The 13,763-nt window shown below is 45.7% G+C and overlaps 1 protein-coding gene and 1 long non-coding RNA gene across 4 annotated transcripts in view; one reads left to right on the top strand and one right to left on the bottom strand.

Moving 5' to 3' along the window:
- Positions 1-705: 705 nt before the first annotated feature.
- Positions 706-13,763, bottom strand: part of LOC127924955 (rab-3A-interacting protein-like) — a gene marked incomplete at both ends in the record, with an annotated part of 51,698 nt that continues 38,640 nt past the window's right edge. The window contains 5 exons of the mRNA XM_052509625.1: positions 706-751; positions 1,107-1,482; positions 1,870-2,010; positions 3,443-3,555; positions 8,522-8,650. Of these exons, the coding sequence (XP_052365585.1) occupies positions 706-751; positions 1,107-1,482; positions 1,870-2,010; positions 3,443-3,555; positions 8,522-8,650 (805 nt within the window). The remainder of the gene's footprint in view (positions 752-1,106; positions 1,483-1,869; positions 2,011-3,442; positions 3,556-8,521; positions 8,651-13,763) is intronic.
- Positions 6,970-8,155, top strand: LOC127924952 (uncharacterized). Of its 3 annotated transcripts, XR_008119404.1 has the most exons (4): positions 6,970-7,097; positions 7,466-7,606; positions 7,655-7,795; positions 7,889-8,146. It is a non-coding gene; the product is annotated as an uncharacterized LOC127924952 (long non-coding RNA). The 3 variants fall into 3 exon arrangements; XR_008119403.1 differs by lacking the exon at positions 6,970-7,097 and having other exon boundaries at positions 7,296-7,606; positions 8,029-8,155; XR_008119402.1 differs by lacking the exon at positions 6,970-7,097 and having other exon boundaries at positions 7,296-7,606; positions 7,889-8,153.

The raw sequence follows: 13,763 nt of genomic DNA, 5'->3' as shown, positions 1-13,763 counted from the left end.
CTGTAGAGACATTATAACACATTCTGACTATACTGTGGGACATTATAACACATAACACATTCTGACTATACTGTAGGGACATTATAACACATTCTGACTATACTGTAGGGACATAGTCAGCATGACAACTGGAGACTAAAGACTGCCAGTAGGGCAATGTAATGTAATGGCTACTGTTGTAGATTGTGGGAATCCTATAAACGACGAAATGCTAGAACAGCCATTCCGTGGCTACGTTAAAAACATCATCGCTTGGCTCCGAACTCGTCTCCTCTATTGAAAAACAATGGCGTTCTTGTGCTCGTCGGTAACCTTAAGGAGACTTCTCTAAATGAGCTGTGTGACTGATGAGCCTCCACCCTCTACGGTAATGGACATAGAAATAGAATCAGAATGTTGAGGTGAATGGGGATTCCCCTTTCTAGGTATTCCATTTCTATGCTGATAGGATTCCACCATGTCAGATTGCTGCTGAGTTAGCCTGATCTACAGCACCACTGGGTCCATAAGACACACTACTCAACATGACTTATTCATATGCATGTGGCCTTGTACTGTGGTTTCCTGATAGCACGTCTATCCATGGGATCCATCCAAAGCTTCACATTAGCTGAAACCACTAATGACAAAGTGTATTCACATGTGACTGTAGGCAAAACAACATGGCTGCAGCGTCACAGGAAATGCACTGCTAGCTGATCTCACCGTCCTGCAGCTTGACCAGCCCTTGGTGGATGCAAACTGACGTGATCTGGAGAGAGGGAGAGATCAAGGAAATGTCTAGACTGGTGAAACAGATGGTGGACATGAATCCTATGCAAATTAGACGTTAATAAATGAGAGTGCTGTGATCTGGGGATTACAGGTTGATAAATGAGAGGCCGTAGACGAGAATCAATAAATGAGAGTAAATGTCTTGATAAATGAGAGTGCCGTGACGTCGTAGGGGATTACAGATAAATGAGAGTGCCGTAGACGTCGTAGGGATTACAGAATCTGTAGACTTTTTGATAAATGAGAGTGCTTATGCAGGTTGATAAATGAGAGTGCTGTAGACGTTAAGGTAAAACAGAGTGCTGTAAATGGAGTGCGTCGTAGGGGATTACAGGTTGATAAATGAGAGTGCTGTAGACGTCGTAGGGGATTACAGGTTGATAAATGAGAGTGCTGTGGACGTCGTAGGGGATTACAGGTTGATAAATGAGAGTGCTGTGGACGTCGTAGGGGATTACAGGTTGATAAATGAGAGTGCTGTGGACGTCGTAGGGGATTACAGGTTGATAAATGAGAGTGCTGTAGACGTTGTGGGGATTACAGGTTGATAAATGAGAGTGCTGTGGACGGTTGATAAATGAGAGTGCCGTAGACGGGGGGATTACAGGTTGATAAATGAGAGTGCTGTGGACGTCGTAGGGGATTACAGGTTGATAAATGAGAGTGCTGTGGACGTCGTAGGGGATTACAGGTTGATAAATGAGAGTGCTGTAGACGTCGTAGGGGATTACAGGTTGATAAATGAGAGTGCTATAGATTACAGGTTGATAAATGGGTGAATTTGAGAGTGCCGTAGACGTCGTAGGGGATAAATAAATGAGAGTGCTGTAGACGTCGTAGGGGGATTACAGGTTGATAAATGAGAGTGCTGTAGACGTCGTAGGGGATTACAGGTTGATAAATGAGAGTGCCGTAGACGTCGTGCTGTAGACAGGTTGATAAATGAGAGTGCTGGGGGATTACAGGTTGATTACAGGTTGATAAATGAGAGTGCTGTAGACGTCGTTAGAGGATAAATAGAGTGCCGTAGACGTTACAGGTAAATGAGAGTGTGGACTGTAGGGATTACAGGTTGATAAATGAGGAGACGTTTACAGGTTGATAAATGAGAGTGCTGTAGACGTGGTAAAACTCACCCGATAACGACAGAAAGGAGACACGTAGTAATAGTTGCTGGAATCACCAAACTTGATTCTGTGCTTGCAGGTTTTGGTCTGGCCACTAAGGGCACACTTTCTGTGAGGAGAGACAAGAAACAGAGAGACAGTGGTAAGAAAGACCATTCTGAAACCAAGTGGTTTCTGAAACCAAGAGACACACACAGAGCGAGGGGAGAGACACACAGAGCGAGGGGAGAGACACACACAGCGAGGGGAGAGACACACACAGAGGGGGAGAGACACACACAGAGCGAGGGGAGAGACACAGACAGAGCGAGGGGGAGAGACACAGACAGAGCGAGGGGGAGAGACACAGACAGAGCGAGGGGGAGAGACACACACAGAGCGAGGGGGAGAGACACAGACAGAGCGAGGGGGAGAGACACACACAGAGCGAGGGGGAGAGACACAGACAGAGCGAGGGGGAGAGACACACAGAGCGAGGGGGAGAGACACACAGAGCGAGGGGGAGAGACACACAGAGCACAGAGACACAGAGAGGGGGGGAGAGACACACACAGAGCGAGGGGGAGAGACACACACAGAGCGAGGGGGAGAGACACACAGAGGCGAGGGGAGAGACACACAGAGCGAGGGGAGAGACACACAGAGCGAGGGGGAGAGACACACAGAGCGAGGGGAGACACACAGAGCGAGGGGAGAGACACAGAACGAGGGGAGAGACGAGGGGAGAGACAGAGCGAGGGGAGAGACACAGAGCAGACACAGGGAGGGACACAGAGCGAGGGGAGAGACACAGAGCGAGGGGAGAGACACAGAGCGAGGGGAGAGACACAGAGCGAGGGGAGAGACACAGAGCGAGAGGAAGAATGAAAGAAATGGTGAGAGAGCAGTGTGGAACCAGAATGAATGAGGTCTTTGGGTAAACACATTGTATTCCCTTCACACAGACAGGGAACCACTGAGAACAAAAACATAATTCCCCAAATTGAACAAATAATCTCCTTTAATCCACCCAATATTCTAACCAAGGTCAGAGACATTATCAGGAAGTCAATTGTCAGCGGTGGATTCTGATTGGTCACGGTTGGGTGAGGAAGGAGGATAGCAGTTTCAGTACATTGTAATCTCCCCCTAGGATTCGTGGTCGTTAGCGTGTTAGCTGGGGTCGTGGTCAGCGTGTTAGCTGGGGTCGTGGTCAGCGTGTTAGCTGGGGTCGTGGTCAGCGTGTTAGCTGGGGTCGTTGTTAGCTGGGGTGTCGTCAGCGTGTTGTCAGCTGGGGTAGTTGTCAGCTGGGGTAGTTGTCAGCTGGGGTAGTTGTCAGCTGGGGTAGTTGTCAGCTGGGGTAGTTGTCAGCTGGGGTAGTTGTCAGCTGGGGTAGTTGTCAGCTGGGGTAGTCGTCAACGTGTTGTCAGCTGGGGTAGTTGTCAGCTGGGGTAGTTGTCAGCTGGGGTAGTTGTCAGCTGGGGTAGTCGTCAGCGTGTTGTCAGCTGGGGTAGTTGTCAGCTGGGGTAGTTGTCAGCTGGGGTAGTTGTTAGCGTACTCACTTTGGTCCTCCACACTCCACAGCAGATGCCTTGACGACAGGCAGCGTCTGGTAGCCCACCGGCTCCACACTGAGCGTGTTCCTCTCCACTGCCTCCAAGATGGCCGACCCCAGCTACAGGAGAGGTTAGAGTTAAGGGTGAAAGTGCTCTGAAGCCCACCTTAAGTCCACAGCGTCCAAGATGAGGTCAGATGTTAGGGGTCAGGGTAAAAGTACATTATATTTATAGACAGTACTGCTTCAGTTACTTCTAGTTTTAGTCAACATTTCTAAATACTTCTTTCAGTAAGTGTCAGTTTTTCTCATCTGTCAGTACCTCTATTCTGCCACAAGAGGGCAGTGTAACAGATCAGTCTATTCAGTGTACTGTATATTTTAGACTGTTCTGGGCTGCATTAGCTCCACAGTCCCCACTCATGCTGCACAGACACTGACACGCTTGAATAATGCCACACGGACCGTAATGAAATTGTTCATTACGGTTCGCAAAACAATGTCCATACAGGCCAGAAATGTTTAACAATGCAGGACGATACCGGTAGCTTCCAGGTTTAAAATGTAGGCAAACTTTTCTAACTCGACTACAGCTGAATTCACTACCCTCGTACTTTGTTTGTGATAATATCCAAACCATAATGCAAAATACGCTGATTTTAAAGCTGATTGTCACCACAAACTTTATTAATTGACTTAGTCTCCCTTGCAGCACCAAAAACTAAATTCTCTCCTTTGCCTCCTCCTGGTTTCAGTAGATTCCATAGCCACAATCAGCCTAACAAATGACACTCATTTAAAGAGACAGCGCACACTTCTAGAAAGAAGAGATTGCTTTTTTTTCTACACAAATGTTGTTAATCAGTACGATATGTTCTCTTAGCCGTCACCAATAAGTCGTAAATGAAAAGAGATTGTTTGTTGTCTGTAGCCTCATGAAATCAGCCAAAACAAGCTGAATAACTCAATGAAAAGAGATTGTTTGTCGTCTGTAGCCTCATGAAATCAGCCAAAACAACTCCTATACACTCCTATTGAATAATATACATCCACCTGTATTAGGAATAGACCTAGTCGACATCCTGATTTACCCAGTTAACCAATAGAGATGGACCATTCCAATAACTGATTACCATTATGGAGTTATGTAGTCAGATTGGTAAAAGTCTGATTGATTGTATATGATTGTATAATTTATTCTATATATACGGTTGTCTCCATGAACAATGTTGCAAGTAAAGCATTTAAAATGTAATGATATTGAACTCAAAAGCTGAGTTCATCTGTCTGGATCAAGTGCCATTCTGTAACTTTGGCTAATATGCCTTTAATATGTGTGATATAGTTTTTGTATCAAGTGATGTGGTCCTTCTGTGGCACAGTTGGTAGAGCATGGCGCTAAACGCCAGGGTAGTGGGTTCGATTCACGACCACCCATACGTAGAATGTATGCACACATGACTGTAGTCGCTTTGGATAAAACGTCTGCTAAATGGCATATATTATTATTATTATTATGTGATGCTATAGAGTATTGTGATAGTAAAGCTGGTATTGGGTTGGAAGTTAAAATGGTGGTATGGTGACAACACTAGTACAGAACACTAATGACAACACTAGTACAGAACACTAATGACAACACTAGTACAGAACACTAATGACAACACTAGTACAGAACACTAATGACAACACTAGTACAGAACACTAATGACAACACTAGTACAGAACACTAATGACAACACTAGTACAGAACACTAATGACAACACTAGTACAGAACACTAATGACAACACTAGTACAGAACACTAATGACAACACTAGTACAGAACACTAATGACAACACTAGTACAGAACACTAATGACAACACTAGTACAGAACACTAGAAACACTAGCACAGAACACTGACAACACTAGTACAGAACACTAATGACAACACTAGCACAGAACACTAATGACAACACTAGTACAGAACACTAATGACAACACTAGTACAGAACACTAATGACAACACTAGTACAGAACACTAATGACAACACTAGTACAGAACACTAATGACAACACTAGTACAGAACACTAATGACAACACTAGTACAGAACACTAATGACAACACTAGTACAGAACACTAATGACAACACTAGCACAGAACACTAATGACAACACTAGCACAGAACACTAATGACAACACTAGTACAGAACACTAATGACAACACTAGTACAGAACACTAATGACAACACTAGTACAGAACACTAATGACAACACTAGTACAGAACACTAATGACAACACTAGTACAGAACACTAATGACAACACTAGCACAGAACACTAATGACAACACTAGCACAGAACACTAATGACAACACTAGTACAGAACACTAATGACAACACTAGTACAGAACACTAATGACAACACTAGTACAGAACACCAATGACAACACTAGTACAGAACACTAATGACAACACTAGCACAGAACACTAATGACAACACTAGCACAGAACACTAATGACAACACTAGTACAGAACACTAATGACAACACTAGTACAGAACACTAATGACAACACTTGTACAGAACACTAATGACAACACTAGTACAGAACACTAATGACAACACTAGTACAGAACACTAATGACAACACTAGTACAGAACACTAATGACAACACTAGTACAGAACACTAATGACAACACTAGTACAGAACACTAATGACAACACTAGTACAGAACACTAATGACAACACTAGTACAGAACACTAATGACAACACTAGTACAGAACACTAATGACAACACTAGTACAGAACACTAATGACAACACTAGCACAGAACACTAATGACAACACTAGCACAGAATACTAATGACAACACTAGCACAGAACACTAATGACAACACTAGTACAGAACACTAATGACAACACTAATGACACCACTAATGACAACACTAATGACAACACTAGTACAGAACACTAATGACAACACTAGTACAGAACACTAATGACAACACTAGTACAGAACACTAATGACAACACTAGTACAGAACACTAATGACAACACTAGTACAGAACACTAATGACAACACTAGTACAGAACACTAATGACAACACTAGTACAGAACACTAATGACAACACTAGCACAGAACACTAATGACAACACTAGTACAGAACACTAATGACAACACTAGTACAGAACACTAATGACAACACTAGTACAGAACACTAATGACAACACTAGTACAGAACACTAATGACAACACTAGTACAGAACACTAATGACAACACTAGCACAGAACACTAATGACAACACTAGTACAGAACACTAATGACAACACTAGTACAGAACACTAATGACAACACTAGTACAGAACACTAATGACAACACTAGTACAGAACACTAATGACAACACTAGCACAGAACACTAATGACAACACTAGTACAGAACACTAATGACAACACTAGTACAGAACACTAATGACAACACTAGTACAGAACACTAATGACAACACTAGTACAGAACACTAATGACAACACGAGAGGGTTATAACAGCTCCAGACATTATACTGCTCCCTGATGGAATACACAGGTTATAACAGCTCCAGACATTATACTGATGGAATACACAGGTTATAACAGCTCCAGACATTATACTGCTCCCTGATGGAATACACAGGTTATAACAGCTCCAGACATTATACTGATGGAATACACAGGTTATAACAGCTCCAGACATTATACTGCTCCCTGATGGAATACACAGACTGGGTTATAACAGACATTATACTGCTCCCTGATGGAATACACAGGTTATAACAGCTCCAGACATTATACTGCTCCCTGATGGAATACACAGGTTATAACAGCTCCAGACATTATACTGGCTCCCTGATGGAATACACAGGTTATAACAGCTCCAGACATTATACTGCTCCCTGATGGAATACACAGACTGGGTTATAACAGACATTATACTGCTCCCTGATGGAATACACAGGTTATAACAGCTCCAGACATTATACTGCTCCCTGATGGAATACACAGACTGGGTTATAACAGACATTATACTGCTCCCTGATGGAATACACAGGTTATAACAGCTCTAGACATTATACTGGCTCCCTGATGGAATACACAGGTTATAACAGCTCCAGACATTATACTGCTCCCTGATGGAATACACAGGTTATAACAGCTCCAGACATTATACTGGCTCCCTGATGGAATACACAGGTTATAACAGCTCCAGACATTATACTGCTCCCTGATGGAATACACAGGTTATAACAGCTCCAGACATTATACTGCTCCCTGATGGAATACACAGGTTATAACAGCTCCAGACATTATACTGCTCCCTGATGGAATACACAGGTTATAACAGCTCCAGACATTATACTGCTCCCTGATGGAATACACAGACTGGGTTATAACAGACATTATACTGCTCCCTGAAGGAATACACAGGTTATAACAGCTCCAGACATTATACTGCTCCCTGATGGAATACACAGGTTATAACAGCTCCAGACATTATACTGCTCCCTGATGGAATACACAGACTGGGTTATAACAGACATTATACTGCTCCCTGATGGAATACACAGGTTATAACAGCTCCAGACATTATACTGCTCCCTGATGGAATACACAGGTTATAACAGCTCCAGACATTATACTGCTCCCTGATGGAATACACAGGTTATAACAGCTCCAGACATTATACTGCTCCCTAATGGAATACACAGGTTATAACAGCTCCAGACATTATACTATGTGTGTGTGTGTGTGTGTGTGTGTGTGTGTGTGTGTGTGTGTGTGTGTGTGTGTGTGTGGTATGTACCTCACTCTTTGAGGAGGTGAGGTGTGTGTGTGTGGTGTGTACCTCACTCTTTGAGGAGGTGAGGTGTGTGTGTGTGTGTGTGTGTGTGTGTGTGTGTGTGGGGTTTTGTGTGTGTGTGTGTGTGTGTGTGTGTGTGGTGTGTACCTCACTCTTGGAGGTGGTGAGGTGTGTGTGTGTGGTGTGTACCTCACTCTTGGAGATGGTGAGGTGTGTGTGTGTGTGTGTGTGTGTGTGTGTGTGTGTGTGTGTGTGTGTACCTCACTCTTGGAGAAGGTGAGACAGGGGTAGATGTCCTCTCTGTAGACTCTCTCCAGGAAGGAGCTGTTCCTCTCCAGACTGGGCTCCTCCTTCCACAACTTAAACTCACTAAACAGGAGACTGTCCAGCTGAAGAGGAGGAGGAGGAGGAGTAGGGGGTGGAGGAAGAGGAGTAGGAGCAGAAGGAGGAGTAGGGGGTGGAGGAAGGAGGAGTAGGAGCAGGAAGAGTAGGGGTGGAGGAGGAGCAGGAAGAGTAGGGGTGGAGGGAGGAGGAGGAGCAGGAAGAGTAGGGGTGGAGGAAGGAGGAGTAGGAGCAGGAAGAGTAGGGGTGGAGGAAGGAGCAGGAAGAGTAGGGGTGGAGGAAGGAGGAGTAGGAGCAGGAAGAGTAGGAGTGGAGGAGGAGCAGGAAGAGTAGGGGTGGAGGAAGGAGGAGTAGGAGCAGGAAGAGTAGGGGTGGAGGAGGAGCAGGAAGAGTAGGGGTGGAGGAAGGAGGAGGAGGAGCAGGAAGAGTATCAGTGGAGGAAGGAGGAGTAGGAGCAGGAAGAGTAGGGGTGGAGTAGGAGCAGGAAGAGTAGGGGTGGAGGGAGAGGAGGAGCAGGAAGAGTAGGGGTTGAGGGAGAGGAGGAGGAGCAGGAAGAGTATCGGTGGAGGAAGGAGGAGTAGGAGCAGGAAGAGTATCGGTGGAGGAAGGAGGAGTAGGAGCAGGAAGAGTATCGGTGGAGGAAGAGGAGGAGCAGGAAGAGTATCGGTGGAGGAAGGAGGAGTAGGAGCAGGAAGAGTATCGGTGGAGGAAGAGGAGGAGCAGGAAGAGTATCGGTGGAGGAAGGAGGAGTAGGAGCAGGAAGAGTAGGGGTGGAGGGAGAGGAGGAGGAGCAGGAAGAGTAGGGGTTGAGGAAGAAGGAGTCGGGGGTGGAGGAAGAGGAGGAGGAGCAGGAAGAGGAGGGGTGGAGGAAGAAGGAGTCGGGGGTGGAGGAAGAGGAGGAGGAGCAGGGAGAGGAGGGGTGGAGGAAGAAGGAGTCGGGGGTGGAGGAAGAGGAGGAGGAGCAGGAAGAGGAGGGGTGGAGGAAGAAGGAGTCGGGGTGGAGGAAGAGGAGGAGGAGCAGGAAGAGTAGTGGTGGAGGAAGGAGGAGTCGGGGGTGGAGGAAGAGGAGGAGGAGCAAAGTAGACACTTTAATGTCACACACATACCTGGACAACATAACTTCCACACACCAACAGACCACACATCCAGATCCCCTCGTCAGCCTCCAGGAAGATAGTTATGGACGATTCATTCTGCTGTATTGCAGTGCTCACAGATCTCAGTTTCACTCCTATTCATACCTACTGATAGTCCAGCTTCATGAGGGTCACTGCAAACAGGGAGGGGGAAGGGTGGAAAGAGCAAGAGAGAGAACTAGAGGAGAGAGAGAGAGAGACCTAGAGGAGAGAGAGAGAGAGACCTAGAGGAGAGAGAGAGAGAGACCTAGAGGAGAGAGAGAGAGAGACCTAGAGGAGAGAGAGAGAGACCTAGAGGAGAGAGAGAGAGAGACCTAGAGGAGAGAGAGAGAGAGACCTAGAGGAGAGAGAGCAAAAGAGAGAGAGAGAGATCAAAAGAGAGAGAGACAGACCTAAAGAGAGAGAGCAAGAGGAGAGAGAGAGCTAGAGGAGAGAGAGAGAGCTAGAGGAGAGAGAGAGAGCTAGAGGAGAGAGAGAGAGCTAGAGGAGAGAGAGAGAGCGAGAGGAGAGAGAGAGCTAGAGGAGAGAGAGAGAGCTAGAGGAGAGAGAGAGCTAGAGGAGAGAGATAGAGCTAGAGGAGAGAGATAGAGAGAGAGCTAGAGGAGAGAGAGAGAGAGAGCTAGAGGAGAGAGAGAGAGAGAGCTAGAGGAGAGAGAGAGAGAGAGCTAGAGGAGAGAGAGAGAGCTAGAGGAGAGAGAGAGAGCGTGGAGGAGAGAGAAAGAGAGAGAGGAAGGAGGAAATATGCAGAATAATAACCCTAGCCCTCAGCAGCAGAGAGAAGATGAGGAGTGAGAGGTAAAAGAGAGGGCTGATGGATCGGTGATTTATCTCTGGGTAAGGTTTCACTGACCCAAAGACATTACCGTATGAGAGAGAGACAGGGAGGGAGGGAGCAGGGGAGAAAAAGACAGAGAGAGGGTCTCCTCCACCAAAAAAACATGTCTATGAACTTTTTCAATGTACAGGTGTGGCTGTAATCTGGTGTCAACAGTAACAGGGACAGACAGGGCAGCTGGCCAGAGAAACCAGGATTAAAACGCTCCTACAGTAGAACAATGGTTTCATGACACGTGTGTTATTTCTGATGGGGATTTCACATTGTGTCGGTCTCAAACTGACTGTTACACTATGTCACCTTGATACAGCTACAGTAGGAACGCTGATGTCATGGTCATTACCTGCTGCCCCCTCCACTGCCTATTTTAAATCTGCATTTAACCAGGCAACTCAGTTAAGAACAAATTCTTATTTACAATGACGGCCTACCAGGGAACAGTGGGTTAACTGCCTGGTTCAGGGAACAGTGGGTTAACTGCCTGGTTCAGGGAACAGTGGGTTAACTGCCTTGTTCAGGGAACAGTGGGTTAACTGCCTTGTTCAGGGAACAGTGGGTTAACTGCCTTGTTCAGGGAACAGTGGGTTAACTGCCTTGTTCAGGGGAACAGTGGGTTAACTGCCTTGTTCAGGGGAACAGTGGGTTAACTGCCTTGTTCAGGGAACAGTGGGTTAACTGCCTTGTTCAGGGAACAGTGGGTTAACTGCCTTGTTCAGGGGAACAGTGGGTTAACTGCCTTGTTCAGGGAACAGTGGGTTAACTGCCTTGTTCAGGGAACAGTGGGTTAACTGCCTTGTTCAGGGAACAGTGGGTTAACTGCCTTGTTCAGGGGAACAGTGGGTTAACTGCCTTGTTCAGGGAACAAGGCAGATAATAAATGACTCACTGCTCAGGCAACATGAATCAATAGGAGTTGATAATAAATGACTCACTGCTCAGGCAACATGAATCAATAGGGAGTTGATAATAAATGACTCACTGCTCAGGCAACATGAATCAATAAGGAGTTGATAATAAATGACTCACTACCCAGGCAACATGAATCAATAGGAGTTGATAATAAATGACTCACTACTCAGGCAAGATGAATCAATAAGGAGTTGATAATAAATGACTCACTACTCAGGCAAGATGAATCAATAAGGAGTTGATAATAAATGACTCACTACTCAGGCAACATGAATCAATAAGGAGTTGATAATAAATGACTCACTACTCAGGCAAGATGAATCAATAAGGAGTTGATAATAAACGGCTCACTACTCAGGCAAGATGAATCAATAAGGAGTTGATAATAAACGGCTCACTGCTCAGGCAAGATGAATCAATAAGGAGTTGATAATAAATGACTCACTGCTCAGGCAACATGAATCAATAAGGAGTTGATAATAAATGACTCACTGCTCAGGCAACATGAATCAATAAGGAGTTGATAATAAATGACTCACTACTCAGGCAACATGAATCAATAAGGAGTTGATAATAAATGACTCACTACTCAGGCAAGATGAATCAATAAGGAGTTGATAATAAATGACTCACTGCTCAGGCAACATGAATCAATAAGGAGTTGATAATAAATGACTCACTGCTCAGGCAACATGAATCAATAAGGAGTTGATAATAAATGACTCACTGCTCAGGCAACATGAATCAATAAGGAGTTGATAATAAATGACTCACTGCTCAGGCAACATGAATCAATAAGGAGTTGATAATAAATGACTCACTGCTCAGGCAAGATGAATCAATAGGAGTTGATAATAAATGACTCACTACTCAGGCAACATGAATCAATAAGGAGTTGATAATAAATGACTCACTACTCAGGCAAGATGAATCAATAAGGAGTTGATAATAAATGACTCACTACTCAGGCAACATGAATCAATAAGGAGTTGATAATAAATGACTCACTACTCAGGCAACATGAATCAATAAGGAGTTGATAATAAATGACTCACTACTCAGGCAAGATGAATCAATAAGGAGTTGATAATAAACGGCTCACTGCTCAGGCAAGATGAATCAATAAGGAGTTGATAATAAATGACTCACTGCTCAGGCAACATGAATCAATAAGGAGTTGATAATAAATGACTCACTGCTCAGGCAAGATGAATCAATAAGGAGTTGATAATAAATGACTCACTACTCAGGCAAGATGAATCAATAAGGAGTTGGCTGACATGTGCAGAGCAGAGCAGAAGCCCTGGCTGACATGTGCAGAGCAGAGCAGAAGCCCTGGCTGACATGTGCAGAGCAGAGCAGAAGCCCTGGCTGACATGTGCAGAGCAGAAGCCCTGGCTGACATGTGGAGAGCAGAGCAGAAGCCCTGGCTGACATGTGCAGAGCAGAAGCCCTGGCTGACATGTGGAGAGCAGAGCAGAAGCCCTGGCTGACATGTGCAGAGCAGAGCAGAAGCCCTGGCTGACATGTGCAGAGCAGAGCAGAAGCCCTGGCTGACATGTGCAGAGCAGAGCAGAAGCCCTGGCTGACATGTGCAGAGCAGAGCAGAAGCCCTGGCTGACATGTGCAGAGCAGAAGCCCTGGCTGACATGTGCAGAGCAGAAGCCCTGGCTGACATGTGGAGAGCAGAGCAGAAGCCCTGGCTGACATGTGCAGAGCAGAGCAGAAGCCCTGGCTGACATGTGCAGAGCAGAGCAGAAGCCCTGGCTGACATGTGCAGAGCAGAGCAGAAGCCCTGGCTGACATGTGCAGAGCAGAAGCCCTGGCTGACATGTGCAGAGCAGAAGCCCTGGCTGACATGTGGAGCCATCTGCCATTTAAATGAAGCAGGGAAACTGAAACAGCCAGCAGTGAAATAGTTCAGGAAGACAAGAGCAGGAGGTAACTGAAGGAGTCCAGAGGGTGATTACGTCTGACTGCATGTCTGTGTGTGTTACGTCCATGTGTGTGTGTGTGTGTGTGTGTGTGTGTGTGTGTGTGTGTGTGTGTGTGTGTGTGTGTGTGTGTGTGTGTGTGTGTGTGTGTGTGTGTTACCTCTCTGCAGTCTCGTATGATGGGCTGTGTGTGTGTGTGTGTGTGTGTGTGTGTGTGTGTGTGTGTGTGTGTGTGTGTGTGTGTGTGTTACCTCTCTGCAGTCTCGTATGATGGGCTGTGTGTGTGTGTGTGTTACCTCTCTACAGTCTCGTATGATGGGCTGTGTGTGTGTGTGTGTGTGTTACC

The sequence above is a fragment of the Oncorhynchus keta genome, unplaced genomic scaffold (genome assembly GCF_023373465.1).
Source record: "Oncorhynchus keta strain PuntledgeMale-10-30-2019 unplaced genomic scaffold, Oket_V2 Un_contig_4817_pilon_pilon, whole genome shotgun sequence".
In the NCBI taxonomy this organism is placed as follows: domain Eukaryota; kingdom Metazoa; phylum Chordata; class Actinopteri; order Salmoniformes; family Salmonidae; genus Oncorhynchus; species Oncorhynchus keta.
This window is presented reverse-complemented; position numbering and strand designations above follow the sequence as displayed.